The sequence below is a fragment of the Panthera tigris genome, chromosome X (assembly GCF_018350195.1).
Source record: "Panthera tigris isolate Pti1 chromosome X, P.tigris_Pti1_mat1.1, whole genome shotgun sequence".
NCBI lineage: Eukaryota > Metazoa > Chordata > Mammalia > Carnivora > Felidae > Panthera > Panthera tigris.
Genome location: NC_056677.1, coordinates 87,520,849 through 87,538,950, shown reverse-complemented (window position 1 = coordinate 87,538,950; position 18,102 = coordinate 87,520,849). Strand labels below are relative to the sequence as shown.

The following is an 18,102-nucleotide window of genomic DNA, read 5'->3' as shown; positions in this document are numbered from 1 at the left end:
CCACAGGGTTGAGAAAGGAAAGAAAGATGAGCCTAAAGGGACCCTGGATCTGAACCACTTTAGAATCACCGGCTCTCACTGAAAAGGCTCAAGTGCTCTTTACTTGTTCCTGTGTTCCTAAGGCCTGTCCCTGGAGAGAAGTAGCTCCTCAAAGCTGGGCTTACCTTGGCATCCATGATGCTGGTCTCCACCCGGGCCACGCCCTGGTTCTCCCGGAACAGCTGGATCTTACTGATCTTGCTGAACTCGGACAGCACAGTGGTGAGGTTGGTTTTGAGGTCGATAACATGGCTGATGCCGTGACGGGGTCCCACCAGAAGAGTGGTGGCTGACTGCTTCTCATCCTGATACCCAAGCATGGAGGGCAGCATTCACCGAAAGGAGGGCAGAGGAGGCGGCCGATGAGGCGGGAGGAAATAGAAAACAGGCATTGAACTGGTTCTGCTGGGAGGTCTGGAAATATCTGAGGCTTAGTGCCAGGACAGGAGGACAACCTCAAGGGAAAAATGGTCTGGGATGCTTCTGTCCCCAGGGCAGGGCCCCAGGTCACTGGTCTAAATGGACACCTTAGCCTCCACAATAGGCTGAGTGAGGTGGTCAGTGGCAAGGCTGGCTCTAGCAAAATTGTGAGCTTTGTTTTTAAAGCTCTGCAGCATCTTCTTCCTACCAATCTCCAGGGACTTTCCATTTGCTGCTACAGGTCACTCGCAATCCCCCCCACCCAGTGCTCTACCTGAACAGGTGGTATCCTGTTTTCCTCTTTACCTCCCCACCCAAGAGCCACTTAAACTCGCGCTTCCCACCTAATGCCAAAAGCAAAACTGCCATTCACTCTGCCTAAGGTGTTAAGGAGTTGATTGGGTGCTTAATATCAGGGTTGGGGTGGGGAGTGTAGCTTCCCTAAGAAGCTACTTGCCTTTTAACTGGCACTCCAGCAGTCTTAACCCAAAGGAATGGCGGAATGGCCTCAGTGGCAGAGGCGATGTGAGGGGGTGGGGGGTGTAGAGGGAGGGGGCAGTAGGCTTTCAGGGATCTGCAAATCCAAGTATGTAAATGTCTACCTCCGCACCTGGTGGGCTGGATTCCCTTAAGTGGTCCTGACAGGATGCTGGGCACCATCAAGCCTCGGCCCTCTGCTGGCCCATTCCCTGGAATTAGCATCACCCCAAGGAACCTCTTTACGTCTGCTCTAGACACTTTGATAAGCAGTTTTCCAGGCAGTGTGCCCCACAAACATGACAGCATGTTCCCCAGAGCATGACAAGCACCTGGATCCAGTCCGCAAAATGATTTGAATTTCCTTTCACCACAGCTCACTAGGGTGAATTAGCCTGGGCCACAGGTTGGGGGGGTACCAGCTGTGCCCCGTTATAGAGAGGGGTGTTACTGCAGTGGGGGCCCTGGGCAGGTAGGGGGAAGTACACAGACTCAGAAAGCCTGGGGGGGGGGGCACATCAGGCCCACCGCCAGTGTTTGTATGGTCCAGAAACTAAGAATGCGTTTTACATTTTTAAATGGTTGGAAAAAACTCAAAAGAACCATATTTTGTACCATGTGAAAATCACATGAAAATCAAATTTCAGTGCCCATAAAGAGATATTGGAATACAGCCATGCTCATTTGTTTATGCACTGTCTATGGCTCTATTTGCACTACAATGGTGGCTAAATAGTTGGGACAGAGACCTGGGTGGCCTGCAAAGCCTAAAATAGGTACTAACTAGCTCTTTATGCAGGAGGTTTGCTGACCCCTGAAATTGAGGAAAGGGGATGCAGAAGGGTCATGGAGGGATATCGTAAACAAATATGGCCTCCTACTTTACCATTTTACCAGAGGCAGGACCAGAATACCATGGGAAGGGAGAGGGAGAAAGAGGAGGAAGAGGCAGGAAGGTTTTTGGAAGTATTTGCTGACAGAGAATGCCACCCTAAAGCTGTAGTGGAGTCTCTCCTGCCCCCGACCCAAGCACAAGTGCACACGAGGGGTTCCCTCCCGACCACTGCCCTCACTGACCAGGCCCACAGTGTTGAACAAAACGCCCGTGAAGGTCGGAAGTTCATTCAGAATTCGAAGATACTGGAGCTTTGCCTGAATTGCAGAGCCCTGTGGAAACAACCCATCCAGAAACATAAGAAGCCTGAGTTGCACAGGAAAAGTAAACTTGTGTTCTCAGGAAGGAGAGTCAACATCTTAGGACAGGCACTAGTCAGACTAGTCAGCAAGCCACACTGGGAGTGTGAGGACACCCTCGGAAAAACTGCTGGAAGGTTCCAGTTTGGACAACTCTAGTATCCCGTCTCCCTGTCTAAACCTTTCTCCTACCTCCTGATCCTTGGGCCTTCAAAACCCAGCTTACTCGTTTTGTTCTTGGGATAATCCTAACACCTCTCCCTAACTCTTGACACCCTGCCTCATCTATATCTCTGTCCTGAGATCCCCTATTGCCACCTTGGTACTTGCCATCCCCAGCCAGGGGTCTTTCCTCTGCCATTCCCTCATAGAAAAGTCTCTATCAGTGGTACCAGCTTCCTCCAGGCATTAGAGCCAGAAACCTGTGTCACACTGGGCTCCTCCCTCGTCCTCTCACCTCAGGACCACCAGCCATCAGATCACCTTGATTGTACCTCCTAACTTCCTTTCCAGACTATCCATACTCCAATCACTCAACCCCTCCACACTGCTGTTAAGGGCAGAAGCCTAAAACATAAGTGTCATCAGATCAGCTACCTGCTTAAATCCTTCAGTGGCTCCCTGATGACCTCAAGATGAAGTACAGCCCTTCCCCATGGCATACAAGGTGCTCCAGCACACAACTGGCTCCTGCCAGCTTCTCTGGCCTTCTCTCTTGTCCCCCTCCCCAGGCATGTTTCCTTGCACTCTCTGTACTTGCTTATTGCTGAACTATTTGCATTTCTTTCCATGCACAATGTTCTCTTATATCCCTGGGGCTTGGTACAGATGGATCTATCTGCCTGCCTGGGAAAGTCTTCCTCCCCCCTACCTCCCCCTCATCTAGATAAACCCCTATCTGTCAAGACCCAGCTCTGGCATCAAATGCACCCATTTCTGGCCTTTTCTACCTCCCTAAGTCTGGGCTGGGTGTTCCTCCTCCTCCGTGTTTCCAGGGCCCCCACGCCTGTTGCATCATGTTGTGACTGACTGTCGCACTGTGCTGTGACTGTTGTGTTTCCCCACTAGCCTGTGCCTGACTTGAGGGCGGAGAGCAGGCAGGCCTTCTTCATCTTTCTGTCTCCAGCCCAAGTAGTGGGGGTCCTCAAAAAAAAATGTTTGCTGAGGAGATGGCTGGGAGCACTGATGTTCTCCCTCTGGGAAGAAAAAAACGATTTGATTAAATATGCACAGCAAGGTAGGAATGGCTTAACTCTCTAGGGAAATTTGCATCTTAAAAGAGAAGCTAGTTGGTGATACAAGGAATCCAGAATGGGTAGAATATATGGGGGCGACTGTGTCCTGTGTCTACATCTGTGTGCTGATTCTAGTGCCTTTCACCACCCTCCAGCCTCCTGGGCAGGAAGCACCAGCAGACTGGGAAGGGCCTGGGACCTTCAGGTCTAGAGGGGCAGGGGGTGGGAGTCCCTCAGAGGGCATTTGAGAATGTGTAGGAGAGCAGGGCAGTGACGTGAGCCTTCCATAGGCTGCCCAGTTACCCATTCTCCAGGTCAGGCCTTGTTGTACCAGGCTGTGCTTCCATCTCCCAGAATTCCCTATGGCAGGACTGATGAATTAGAAAGCTAATGAGGAATGGAGCAGTCATTTCCGTGGAAAACGTGCCTCCCCAGTGTCCAGTGCTGTCCACACAGCAGGTGCTCAATCAGCACTGACTAAATGGGTGGAATGATCCGAGAATTGCCTCCTCCTGCATCCTGGTCCCTTTGCCTTGAGGATCCTGGGCTCTCTCAGTGACTTGCCCCTGAGCTGTCTCTGGAAGTGGCTCAGGTTTGGGGAAAATCCCTCTCCATAATCATTGCCCATATCCAGCCAAGCTGTCTGTGCACCCAACTCAAAAACAGTGGGGAGGGTCCCCAGGAGGCCAGGCCTGCTGGGAAACCACACAGGAGACCCCCACATTCACTAGGGCCTGAGGAGGGCACCCAATGGATGACACTGGGTACCTTGGTGCCGCTGGAAGGATGTGTCTGGTGGGCCTTCAGTTGCTGAGAGAGAGATTTCCGGAAGTTCTTCTCTTTGATGCCCTGTAGGAGGGAGGGGGGAAGAAAGGGTTCCAGACCCCATTCCTTCCTAAAAGCAGAAGAAAAGCAAGAAATTAGTGAGAGAGACATAAAGTGGGGCAGAGAAAGCAAGATAGCAAGGCAGGAATTGGATCTAAGAGTCAGAGGGAGGGAAGGAACCTGCGAGAAAAAGAGAGATGGGGGCAGGAGAATCACATTGGCCATAGTTCTCTAGCAGAAGCTATAGCTCAAAGGCATCACAGTCTAGGTGTGAGGAATTCCAATTCTCACTCCCACCCCAGGCTCTCTGTTCCAGAAAAGCATAGCACAGCTCAACCATTGCACTTTCTCCCTCTATAGTGATTTGCCACCTTCCTGAAGGGCCCTGGCAGAACTCACTCCACATTCTTGAGCGAGATCTTCTGACTAGGTCGAGTGGCTGAGACGGTGATATAGATGTGGAGGGCAGCAAGACCCAAAAGCATCTCCGGCTTGGGGTCCATTCCAAAGCGTTCTCGGATAACATCATTCCGACTCTGCAGGAGAGGGCAGTCCAAACCTATCAGTTTAAAAAGATGTTCCCTTCCCCCCCACCTTGCCCCTGATCTACTCCCTTGAGTCCCAGAAAAAAATCATGGTGTCAAGTAAGACATCCTAGGTAAAGGGGAGGAGGAGTTTTCTGCCCTTGGGGAAAAGGCAACAGAGGGACCTTAAGTCTCGGGGACACTATTTGCCTCATCCACCAGATACTGGACAGGCTTCTCAATGATAGATACATACAATGGCTAGGCACAAATGGGCAGAACACCTAGGTCACTGCAAAAGTGACACATGGCACCACTCTCTTTCCTTCCTCCTGTTATAAGAGGCCTTCCTGCCTTTTCTTGGAGGCCTAAATGCATTCCCCAGTCATACAGGGATCCTCTACTAGCTCAGATGGTAATAAAGAGAGACCCTGGGAAGAGTTCTCCATAGGGCTCTAACCCAAAAGCCCAGGATGAGACATGGATTGCAGGGATGGGACAGATATTCCATTCCTTGGGGTCTGAAGGTCAAAAGCAACAATGAGTCACTCTTCCCTATGTTATCCTAAAGGGGGTCCCCTGGAGCTACTGGATAAGGGTATGACAGCCCCCAAACCCTGAGAATTAGAGTCCTAGCTATTGATGATTCAGCCTTGATTAGACCAGTTGCTCATTTTGTTGAGGTTAAACCAGGATGAACTAAGGTACTAGGGAGCCACAGTGGTAGCACTACAGCATAGGAGAGAGTGGAAAAGGAATGCTTCATCCATGATCATTTATGTAGAAAATCCAATGGAATCTATAAAATACCTATTAAAACTAACAAGTTAGCAAGGTTGCAGGATATAAGAGCAACATATATAAACCAATTGCATTTCTACATGCTTATGACAAACAATTGGAAATTCAAATTAAAAGTCAAAACCATTTACAGTAGCATCAAAAATATGATATAATTAGGGATAAATCTGTAAAAATAAGTGAAAGACATGTACACTGAAAACTAGAAAATACTGATGAGAAAAATTAAAGAAGACCCAAATAAATACAGAAATATACTTTGTTCATGGGTCAGAAGACCCAGTAAGATGTCAATTCTCCCCAATCTGATCTATAGATTCAATATGATCTCAATTAAAATCACAGCAGATTTTTGGTAGAAATTGACAAGTTAATTCTAAAATTCAATGCAAAGGACCTAGAATGACCAAAGAGTGTTCTTCTTTGAGAACAAAGCTAGAAGATAAACACTACCTGATTTTAAGATTCATAGAGCTACAATAATCAAGAGTGTGATGTCGGCATAAAAATAGACAAGTAGATCAATAAAGAGTTCTGAAACAGACCCACACATATATAGACAAGTGCTTTTTGACAAAGGTGCAAAGGTACTACAGTGGAAAATAACAGTCTTTTTAACAAATGGTCCAGTCACAGCTGGATATATCCATAATACAAAAAAAAGAAAAAAAGAAAAAATTTGATCACTAACTTGTACTGCCTAAAAAAATTATGTCAACATGGACCACAGACCTAAATGTAAAAACTAAAATGATAAAACTTCTAGAAAAAAAATAGGAGAAAATCTCTGTGACCTTGAGATTTTATAGATATGACATCACGAGCATGATCCATAAAAGCATTATCTGTCAGAGAACAAATTGAGAAATTGGACTTCATCAAAATACAAACACTTGCTCTGTGAAAGACACTGTTTAGAGACTGAAAAGAGAAGCCACAGACTGGGAGAAAAAACATATCCAACAAGCAACTCATATCCAGGATATATGAGGAAGTCTCATAACTCACTACTGAGAAGACAAATAAGTCCAGTAAAAAAGCAGGCAAAAGATTTGAAAAGACACTTCAGTAAAAAAGATGCGTGTTGGCAAACAAGCACACAAAAAGATGTTCAACATCACTAGTCACTGGGAAAGTGCAAGTTGAGATACCACCGAGATGCCACTGCATACTATTAAAATGCCTAAAAACTGGGGCACCTGGGTGGCTCAGTCGGTTAAGTGTCCGACTTCAGCTCAGGTCATGATCTCACAGTTTGTGAGTTTGAGCCCCACGTCGGGCTCTGTGCTGACAGCTCAGAGCCTGGAGCCTGCTTCGGATTCTGTGTCTCCTCCTCTCTCTGCCCCTCCCCTGCTCATGCTCTGTCTCTCAATAATCAATAAACTTAAAAAAAATTTTTTTAAATGCCTAAAAACAATACCAACAATACCAAGTGCTGATGAGGATGTGGAGAAACTGGAACTCTCATACATGGCTGGTGGGAATGTAGAAAATGGTACCACCACTTGGGAAAACAGTATTGGAGTTTCTTTTTAAAAAAAATTAAAGAGAGACAGATCTGCTGTACGATCAAACCATTCCATTCTTAGGTATTTGCCCAAGAAAAAAGGGAGCATGTGCCATACAAAGACTTGTGCATGAATGTTTGTAGAAGCTTTGTTTGTAGTAGCCAAAACCTGGAAACAACCCCAATGTCCATCAGCAGGTGAACTGATAAAAACATTTTGGTACATCCATACTGTGGAATACCACTCAACAATGAACAGGAATGGGGTCATGGTACACACAAAAACAAGGATAGGTCTCAAAATCATACTTGGTGAAAGAAGCCAGACCAAAATAAATGTACAGACTGTATGATCTCATTTATATAAAACTCTAGAAAATGCAAGGCAATCTATAGTGACAGAAATCAGGTCAGTGGTTGCCTGGGAATAGGGGGTGGTGAATTACACAAAAGCCTGAGCAAACTTTTGGGGGCAACAGATATGTTCAATATCTTGATTGTGATGATGGTTTCATAGATATAAACATATGTCAAAAACTATCAAGTTGTTATTTTAAATATGTGCAGTTTAGGGGAGCCTGGGTGGCTCAGTCGGTTGGGTGTCTGACTTCGGCTCAGGTCATGATCTCACAGCTCGTGAGTTCGAGCCCCGCGTCGGACTCTGTGCTGACAGCTCAGAGCCTGGAGTCTGCTTCGGATTCTGTGTTTCCCTCTCTCTCTCTACCCCTCCTCCGCTCATGCTCTGTCTCTGTCTCAAAAATAAATAAACATTAAAAAAATTGTTAAAAATATGTGCAGTTTGTATATCAATGAGACTTCCATAAGGCTGTTCAATATAAAAAAGAAGGAATTACAGGTGAAGTCCATATTATCACGAAGGGGAGAGAGAGGGTGGACATGGTCTTGACACTAGATTCCAAAATCATTGGAATTAAAAATGACTCCCAGGAGAAGAAATTTAAGGCCAAAAGAAATGACAACTAACCTTATAAAATTCATAGAGGAACCACAACTCATCGCCCCCTAGAGCACTGGTTTGGGAGCCCAAGGTTGTTTGAGAAATGTTCCCAACATTTTAGATAGCTAGAAGGGCAACGATGATGTTTCACAGCACATCTGCAGGTGTCGCTCTCACAGACATCATCAGAGATGAGTTTTGAGCCTACTTTTCTCTTCTCATCAAGCACTCTGTATGTTCCATGGGCACCTAAAACTCAATACATCCCCAAAATGAACTCCTCTTTTTCCCAAACCCACTCTACCTGTATTCCTTAACTTGGAGAATGATACCACCTCCACTAGACACTCATTGAGTCTAAGACCATTGATTTTCCCTTTTAATTATATCTTGAATCCCACCCCACCCCATCCATCACTGCCCTGGTTCTGGTCCCCATCATCTCTCCTCTGGATAACCGTAATAGCTCCCTAGCTGGTGTACTTCCTCAGCACTATGTAACCTTTCAAATTTGCTCATCTGACTAGGTTACTCTCCCTTCAACATTTCTGTACCCCCACCCTACAGCAGAATTTCTTTACCCTGGCTACACATTCAAATCACTTGAGGGATTTAGAAAATATTAATGTTTTGATTTGGTCTTGGGTGGAGCAGAACTTTTTCTTTTTTCCAAACCTTCCCAGATAATTCTAATGTGCAGCTACAGTGAAGACCCACTACCCTAAAACAGTGGTTCCCAAACTCCAATGGGCATCGGAATCCCTTGGAGAGCTTGTTAAAACACAGGTCTAAATCACTTTGAAGCCTGTGCCTGTCACGACGTGTCAAGCCCTTCACCATCTGCTTCCCGTCTCTCCCATTTCATTTCTTATTGCTCCTTACCTCACATTCTGAACTCCAGGTAAATAAGTTGCTCATAGTTGTCTCATCAGAGCATGCTGTTTCATGCCACCAAGACTTTATAGCTGCAAGTCCCTTTGCCTAGAATGTGCCCCCTCCACTCCACGTCTGTACACAGCAAACTTCTACTCGTCCTTCAAGGCTAAGAGCATGCATGTATTGCTTCCTCTGTGAAGCCTCCACTATCCTCCATCCAAGAAGAGTTGGCAAACTGCCTCCTCCTGGCTGCTCCGACTGACACTGCACCCTGCCATCATTACAGGACTGTCCCACTGTTTTAGATTTACTTGTGCGTATGTCTGTCTATGAGATCCAGAGAGCTAGGACAATTTATTGTTTACCTTGATTGGCAGCACCTAGCACAGGGCCTGCTCCAGAGTCAGTGTTCAGCAAATGTTTCTGGATGAACTGAATTCGGAATCATCTCCTTAATGGAGCTAGGCATTGGGGGTTGGGCCACCCTGTTACCCAAATGAGCTCAGTAAACCTTGGGATCCTGTGATGTTGACAGAATTCCTTGGGTTGCTTGCTCCTGAAAAACTGATGAGATCTGTCTAGACAGAGAGACAGGACTTGAGCCACAGCCGGCTCCAGTCACCAGGCTAAACAACTTGGCCATTGCCTACGATGGTAGCAGAAAAGGAAAGGGCCTTCAGGGCTACCTGGAGGTTGGAATAAGTTACATAGCGACTTCACAGTGATGGCAGAACAGCCTGACTGCTTGTTAGTCCACTGGTCTGTCTGTCTGTTTATCCCCAATCAGATTCTACCTGGATGTACAGGTACTCAAAAGCAGCAGGATCCCGGCGCAACAGTTCCACAGGGTCTTTGGGAAAGAAGCTTATTCGGAAGAGGCATTTCATTCCTTGATAGTGTGTCCGCTGTACGACCTGAACACCAGGATGAGAGGTGGGAGAAAAAGACACCTGGGAATCAGTAGCTGTAGCAAAGAGAGCCAGCAGGGTGACTCCTCAACGTGGGGCTTGGGATGGAGGTTGGGTGCTGCTTATCATGGTCTCCCACCTGGCCCTTTGCAATTATCCTCAGAGGAAAGGTCTTGCCCACCCCTCTGGTCCAAGGGGACTAGAATTTTTGAATCACTTAACCAGGACATGGCCTTCATCAACAATTGGGTCTAAGGCCCAAGACAAGAGGTGGGAAGAGAGGGTTCCTGGGAACTTCTCTCTTTTCTCACTGTGGGGCCAATGCCTTTACCTTGCAGAGTGGCTCAGCTGCAAGCAGGGTACATTGCTGATTAAAAGCCAAACCAAAGATTTAAAATCCCATTTGGAGGTACAGGTGAAACAAGTTGGTAATATATTGGTAATTGCTGAAGCTGCCTTGGGTAACGAGGATTCATTATACAATTCCTTCTACTTATGTGTATGTTTGAGATTTTTTTTTGTAATAAAAAAGTTTAAAATCCCATTTGGCAAAAGAGACCAATTGGATTCAAAACGCCTCTTGAGAGGCTGGAGGTGCTTAGGCCCCCCTTCCAAGCTACTAATCTTCCCTTCACAGGTGGGAATGTAGGAGGAGTCTCTGGACTGCATTTGGCTGAGAGCTAAACTTGAAGAATTTCTCTTTCATAAAATCCTTTCATTTTTGTGTGTGTCTGATTTTGATTTTTACTATGCTTCCATGTAGGCATTTCCTCCCCAACTGTCCCTCTCCAATTCCTTCCCTCCCTCTCTGGGAACACTGGTTGGCCCTGGTTGGCCTCTCTGACTCTTCTTGGTGATTTGCCGTTGGTGAAGTGCTAGCCAGCTTCCCCAGTCTCTCTCTCTCTCTCTCTCCTACTCTGCCTTGGAAGTTGATGTGGGTGACATGCTGCCCATTCTGGGCCCCACTCAGCCCATTCTCAGCCCACACTTGTCCTGGCCTTAGTGGTCTCAGTACGCTCCACTTGTTGACCTTTTCATATTAAAGCCTTCATCTGAAGGCCAAGTTTCCTCTGAGGCAGGGCTTCCAGGACACAGGATGGTTGACACTGCTGTTCATGTTAGCATTCCGGGAGCCCTGCAGTGACCCACCACCTCACACCTTCCCCACTAGAGACCAGGACTAACAATCTTCATGCCCTTCTTATGTCATGAGGAATATCATTGAAAGCCTGCTGGATGTGGTTAGTATAGACCTCACTGTGAACCGTAACTTCTGGGATCCGGCTGAGCAAATTGTTTTGAATTTTCCAGAAAGAGAGTGCCTGGAGTCCTCTTCTCTAGTAGAGGCCACATGCAAAGTTCTCAAGCCAGGCTAAAGGAGTTACTTACATAAGCCAGGGGTTGCTTGTCCTGGAGAAGCAGGAACTTGTGGTTCTGTTCTGGCCCGGCATACTCAAGGACAAGAGCAAAGTGCTCAATGTACCTCAGGGAAAGACGGTCCTGTAATGTCACAATCACATCCTGTGGAAGAGAAAAGAAGAGCCTTGAGAGGGAGATACATTCCAGTTCTAAGCCACTCTCAGCACCAAACATGGAAGAGGGAGATGGAGCACCAAGAAAGATGGTCCTGGGGAGGGGGCTAAGGCTAGGGAAGTGGCCAGAGACACAGGCCTTTATAGTGGCCCACGCGTTCTCCAGGATAAGTAGAGTGACCCATGAGTACTTGGGCCCTGGGGAACACCAAAGGGTGCAGGGGGTAGAGGAAGGTGTTTCTGAACTTGGCCCAGCCAGGCATATGACAAAAGAAGCTCATGTCCCTCCCTCCCTCCTTTTCTCCTTCCATTCAACAACACATTTTCTGAGTGCTTACTAAGCAAGCCATTGAATAAGGAAGACACTGTGCTGGTTCTTCCCTCACCTTACATAAGTCAGAATGTTCACTGTAGTTTGTTTATCAACTCTTTACTTAAGAATTAACAAGACCATGAGCCACAATTATGTGATTAAAAAGTAGAATATTTCTGGATTCATAATCTAAATTGAATGACTCGAGTTACTGGCAGGATGTTCATTTTTGATCGTTGCTGGCTTTCAGAGACAATCAATTTGGCAACTTGAGAAATGTGTCCACGCAGAGAAACTATGTCACGTGTCTTGTGTACAGTCATAAATCTGACTCCTTCTGGGCTCTGTCTGCTCTGCTACCCTACTTTTAATATTAGGATGTCTGGAAACATATCCTTGGGGGCTGCCCAAATGTCAGTTTTGAGACTTCTGCCATCTATTTGCTGGGACTTCAGCACACCACAGGGCTTCAGTATGATTGTTCGTGGAGTCAGCACGGCTCAGCCCCCCAAAGGCCAGAAGGAAGCAGGCTTGGGAACGTGAAGCTCCCTTACAGCCGGGGTTGCCAAACAAGCCCCTCAGTGAACAGGAAATGATGCTTTGCTATTCAGATGTTAGGCTGGAAACTGGTGGGTACTTGAGAGTATCTCTTTGTATCATACAAGCAGTCACAGAGGCGCCAGTGTTGCTGGAGCTCTGGCAGGGACAAATGGGGTTTTCTTTGCAGTTTGGCTGCATTTGGGATTGTGGATGGCCAAGCTGGCGACTGCCAACTGGTGTTAGAAGTGTAACAGCTCCCATGCCAGGCTGTTAATTCACCCAGGTACCTCTCAGGGACAAATGGCTTGCAGCCTGTCCAAGTTCCAATGAATAGCCAGTGTACCTTCCCTGAGGTCAGGGTGAGATCACAAGCCAGGGGACACTGCTGGCCTCGAAGGCTGGGACTACCTGGAAGCAACAACAGCGGTGTCATTGTGAGGTAGGAGAATGCTCGAAGAAGCCTCCAAGGGGGAAAAAAGAGGAGTAAATGTTCAGTGCAGAGGCAGGTCTCCAAAGGGCATACCGACCCATGAATGAACACCAAGAAGGATTCCAACACAGAGAGATATCCACATCTGGATGCGGGGCATCTGGACACCCCTCTGTGGCCTAGTTGTATTTCAATGTCCCTCCCATATGCTGAGACCTTCAATGGGCAAGAGACCATCCCAGGAGACCCTAAGAAGTATGTTTCAGTCCTATGCTTTCAGGGAACCAACCAGGCTGAAGCCTTTCAAAGAGACTCCAGTTCCATCAACACGGGTTAGGCCCAGTGTTTTGTGACTTGGGTGCTGCCGGCACTTTGGGCAGGACAATTCTTCATCTTTAGGGACTGCCTCACTCCCTGCAAGACACTTAGCATCTCTGACCCAGAGACACTCAATGCCAGCAGCACACCAAATCATGGGACGACCCCACATCCCCTCAGATATTCCCAAAAGCTGTCTGGGAGAGAAGTGCCAATTCTGACCACCTGATAATTCCTCTCAGGGAAGTTTCTTGGCCCCGGGGTTTCTTTGTTTATAGAATTGTCTTGGCCTCAGCATGGGGACCTCGGGACACCTGTGAGCCAAGGTGGGTTTTCTGGGCAGATGCTATTCCATTGGTTGTATGGAAATTCATTCTGGGGATGGCATTATCTTTCTGGAAGGAGTCCAGAAAAAGCAGGAGGTGGTTATTTCTGTCCCAGATAAGAGTTGAACATGGGGGTTAATCGTTTCATTGCCTTTGCTCCTCAGCACTAAGGGAATCGCTACAACTTTTAGATGGCTGGCTGAGCTCTTAAGAATCACAGCTCAGTAATTTTTCTTCCTATGAAAGGAAGAGCCAAGGGGCCTATGGCTGGACGTTTCAAATCTTGGTTCAGTGCTTAAGATCTGGTTCTTATTTAAAAAGCAAAGCATGGCTAAGCTAATCTCCCAAGAGATTGTGTTTGTTGATTTCTGTGTGTAAATGTGTGTAGATGTTATTGTAGCAATATAAATCACTTTCGCTTTATAAATGGTTTAATGATCTTCAAACTTCTTAGCTCCTAAGAGTCTTGAAGGGCCCGGTGGACACAAAGCAATCCACTAGTAGGTGTGTACACACACATGCACCCATGCTTCTGTGCATATGTGCGTACATGTGCGCACACACACACACACACACACACACACACACACAGCTGGGCACTCAAATTCTCCCCTCCCCCAACACCCTCATCTGAGGGCTGTGTGTTCTTGCAGACTGGTCCTCCCAGAAGCTGAAGCTCAAAGGCCACCTTGCTCCAGACGCAACTCTGTGCAGACTCAGATAAACCCAGGAACCAGCAGCTCTGTGTGCTCCAGAGAGGGCAAATGTTGACCCAAGACAGGACACTCTGTATGTACCTTAACAGTGGTCCGGCCATCAAACGTGAATGATTTGATCTGCCCATTTTCTAAGAAAACCTTCAGGACGTTGGGGATGAGGAGAAGAGCTTCTTTCTTCATCATTTTCTGTGAATAGGCAGGGAAAGGCCAAGGAGAGGGGCTCATTTAGAAGGCAGAGGGAAGCCAGAGGAGGGGTATAAGTAGGAAGAGAAGGGAGCGAGAGAAGGAGACGGGGAGCCAAAGATACGGAAGGACAGAGGGACAGAGGAGAGAACAGATCAATGATCATGTCACATGCAGACCAGAACCAAATGTTCCAAGAAGACACTGGGCCATATCAAAAGTTTACCTTTCATTTGATGTCACAGCCCACCCCATTCTACCATGGCTCCCAGTTCCACAGCTTTGAGTGGTGCTTGGTCCATAGAGACCATCACTAAAGACCAGATGGAAGGCCTCCTTAGGAGCCCCCCTCACTGGCCTGCTCTTATATCCTGACACTTCCCTTTCTGCCAGACTCTTCACACACTGAGGTCACTTCAACATCCATGCCTTTGTTCTGCCCTTCCCTGTCCCCCATGATCTTCTACGTCCTTTCTGACCTGGACCTGCCTATTTCTCCAGAGTCATGTCTCGCTGGTGCAGGTACCCATCCTGCTCTTTCACACCTCCTTACGTCTGACAATTCATCATTCAGGGACTGTGTCACTCCCTGCAGGGTACTTAGCATCTCTGACCATGAGACACTAAATGCCAATAGCATGCCAAATTGTCAGGATAACCCAAAACATCCTTAGACATTTCCAAAAGCTCTGTGAGAGTGGGAAGTATTGACCTTGATTGAGAACCTCTGGTAAAGCCGCTTTTTTTAATATTTATTTATTTGGGGGCAGTGCAAGTGGGAAAGGGTCAGAGAGAGGGGGACACAGGATCTGAAGTGGGCTCTGTGCTGACAGACTGACAGCAGTGAACCCAATGTGGGGTTTGAACTCATGCACCATGGATCATGACCTGAGCCAAAGTCAGATGCTCAAGCAACTGACCCACCAGGTGCCCCAAAGCCCATTTTTGAACACCTGATATCTTCTTAGCAAAAGTTTTCTTGGCCCAGGTGTTTATTTGTAGGGTGCTAAAAGGTAAATAAATATTTGTGGTGGGTTTTTTTTGTTTATTTTTAAAGTTTATTTATTTTGAGATGGAGAGTGTGTGCGAGCAGCAGAAGGGTAGAGACAGAGGTATAGAGAGAAAGAATCCCAAGCAGGCTCCGAGCTGCCAGCACAGAGCCCGATGCAGGGCTTGAACCCATGAACTGTGATATCGTGACCTGAGCCTAAGTCAGAAGCTTAACCAACTGAGCCACTCAGGCGCCCCTCAATATTTGTTAAATAAAGACTGTTCTCTCTGCCTTTCCCTTTCCCTCCTTGGCAAACTCCTACTCATCCTTCAAAACCTGGCTTAAATACAAATTCTGTAAAGTCTTGTCCCAACTCTTCAGGTGCTTGGACCTGGTATTCCCACGTGTTCCTACAGCAACGTATACATACTTCTCTCAATGTTCTTAGCATATTTTTGAAGAATGTTGGTCTCTCACAAATGGTGAACTTAGAGCACATCCATGTCCTATTCAATCTTTGTAATTCCGACATTGAGCAGAGTTCCTGGCATACAGTTGGTGCTCAATGAATGGCTGCTGAATATATGAGTAATAGGTGCTTAATATGTGCTTACTTGAATGATTAGAATCATCTGGAGAACCCAACCATTTCCCGGGGCCATCACCAGTTCTATAGGAACTGAAAAGCTGCATAAGATGGTTGGATTCCTTAATTCAGTGGGCATTCACTGAGCCTCTAGTATATGCCCAGCACTATGCTAAGCCCCATGAGACCCAGGCAGAAATAGAGGGCTGGGTCTGGTCTTACACTCTTGTGAACACCCACACGAATCCATTAGAGAACAATTGTAAAACCGAAAAAAAAAACAACAGGTATAAGATAGTTAAAGTTTCCTAGGTGAGGCGACTTAGATTTTGATTTCAAAGGAGATGGTAGGTGTAGACTATTAAGAGAGGCTAGAAGAGGGACAGTCCAGACCTAGGGACCGTCATGGACAGCATGGAAAAATGATCAAGCAAGTCCTCCTGGGTCAGGGTATGATTGGTGGTGGTGGGGGGCCAGGAGTCAAATCGTGGTAGGAAGTGATGGGGTATAAAGTTGGGAAAGTGTGACTCCCTGGTTCTCTCACTGATCCTGAGATGCCTTGCTCCTACCAAGCCCTGAGGCCCTGGATCCCCAGGCTGATGACAGTCGGCAGTGGCAGGTTTTATTTAGCACACTGGGGTTGGACTCAGATAATTACTTAATTGATTTTGCTTAAAAATAGAGTTGGCTAGGAACGCCCACGGGATTTATTTTTGCTCTGGCTGCTTACTAAAGCCCTGGAACACCAAGGCAAAGGGATGATAGGACAGCCCAGAGTCACCTGGGCCTGGAGTTCCCTAGGTCCCAACCAATGGTGAGGCTGCTAGGGTCCATACTGGTGTCGTGGGAGGTAGGGGTTGTTGTGACATCAGGTAATTTCCTGAGTACAGCAGAGTGGGAAGATTGATGTCTCTCTCTCTCTCTCTCTCTCTCTCTCTCTCTCTCTCTCTCTCTCAGACAAGAGCCCCAAACTGTGCCTGGTGGTCGGTCCAGGAGCGACAGAAGTAACCCTGGGTGGGTCCTAGATACTCCAGGGCCTTTGCTTTCAGGTTGGTCTGGAGTGGGGGCTTGATCCTACCTGTGGATAGCTGAGACTTATGGAGAGGGGGGTCATAGTGTAGCAAGGAGAGAGTGGGGAGGGGAGAGTGGAAGGGAGAGGAAGAGATGGGAGGAAAAAGGGGGAGGTGGTAGGGAGGTTTTCATTGGGTAGCCAGGTCTTGATTGATTACTCTGTAATGCTGAGATGGGATAGTCTGTGCTTTGCAAATCCAATTTGCGTTGGCTCTGGGTTTTCAAGGGTTCAGGGCACAAATGTCTCTTTTGTGGCTCGGACCTAAGGGTGTTCTTCATTGTGGTCTGTAGGGACTAGATACTGTTGCCTCGTCTCTCTGCTCACCACCCCCCACTTCTTTTTAACCTCTTCTGCTACGACTGATATGGAGTCCAGCCTCCAATTACTTGACGGCTTACCCAGTGGGACCCTGTAGGCTCCGAGGCTTTTCAGCCTTCCTTGAACAGGGATGGAAGAAGGCCTAGGCTGAGTCTGGGGATGAGTGTTGGGGAAAAGGACATGGAAGACACTTGTATCCTCTATCCCATCTTCTGAGTGGCACTGCTTCAAAGAACTACAGAAGTGCCTGGCGCCCCACTGATTTCCCCACTCAGGCTGGGCCTGCTGGCTTTTCTCAAGTGCAGCTGTGCCTCCGTACATAAATGCCACAGGCCCCCTGAGAGCCCTGCCTGCAAAAGCCTGCAAAAGCACACAAATGCCTGTTAGCTCTGGCTCTGTCCACCCGCACCTGGATATCACCGACTTCTGCAGACTCCTGGGTGGCTCTGGCCATAATCCATGACTGCTTAACACATATCTCTCTGCTCTCCATCCACCTCTTCTCATTTGCTTATCTGGAGCAGACAGCTCGGCTCATGTAAACCCCATACAGCAGTGAGAAAGACTGCAGGCTGGCCAAGACTCTCCCAGTTGGGCAGCTACATAGCATGGGCTGTCAAGCATCACCTGTTCCTTGAAACCATACCACCCAATGGGGGATTCTATGTATCTCAATCTGAACTACTTGTCCCCCGCCCTGCCCCAACATCACCCACTGGTATCCAGTGGCAGGGAACAGGTGTTCATTTTCCATGCCATGTGGTACTGGGCACACAGCAGGTGCCTAATAAAAGTTTTGTGATGGGGGGGCACGTGGGTGGCTCAGTCAGCTGAGCATCCAACTTCGGCTCAGGGCATGATCTTGCGTCGGCCAGCTGCTGTCAGCACAGAGCCTGCATCAGATTTCTGTCCCCCCCACTCTGCCCTTCCCTGCTTACATGCTCTCTCTCTCAAAAATAAATAAATCTTAAAAAAAAAAAAAGCTTCGTGACAATGAGAGTCTGTATCAT

The 18,102-nt window shown here is 47.4% G+C and overlaps 1 protein-coding gene across 1 annotated transcript in view; it reads right to left on the bottom strand.

The window, feature by feature from the left end:
• The window catches only part of FRMPD3 (FERM and PDZ domain containing 3), an 85,410-nt gene that overhangs the window by 31,369 nt on the left and 35,939 nt on the right, over positions 1-18,102 (bottom strand). The window contains 7 exon segments of the mRNA XM_042974946.1: positions 165-344; positions 2,014-2,103; positions 4,134-4,260; positions 4,590-4,726; positions 9,651-9,770; positions 11,154-11,285; positions 14,021-14,128. Of these exon segments, the coding sequence (XP_042830880.1) occupies positions 165-344; positions 2,014-2,103; positions 4,134-4,260; positions 4,590-4,726; positions 9,651-9,770; positions 11,154-11,285; positions 14,021-14,128 (894 nt within the window).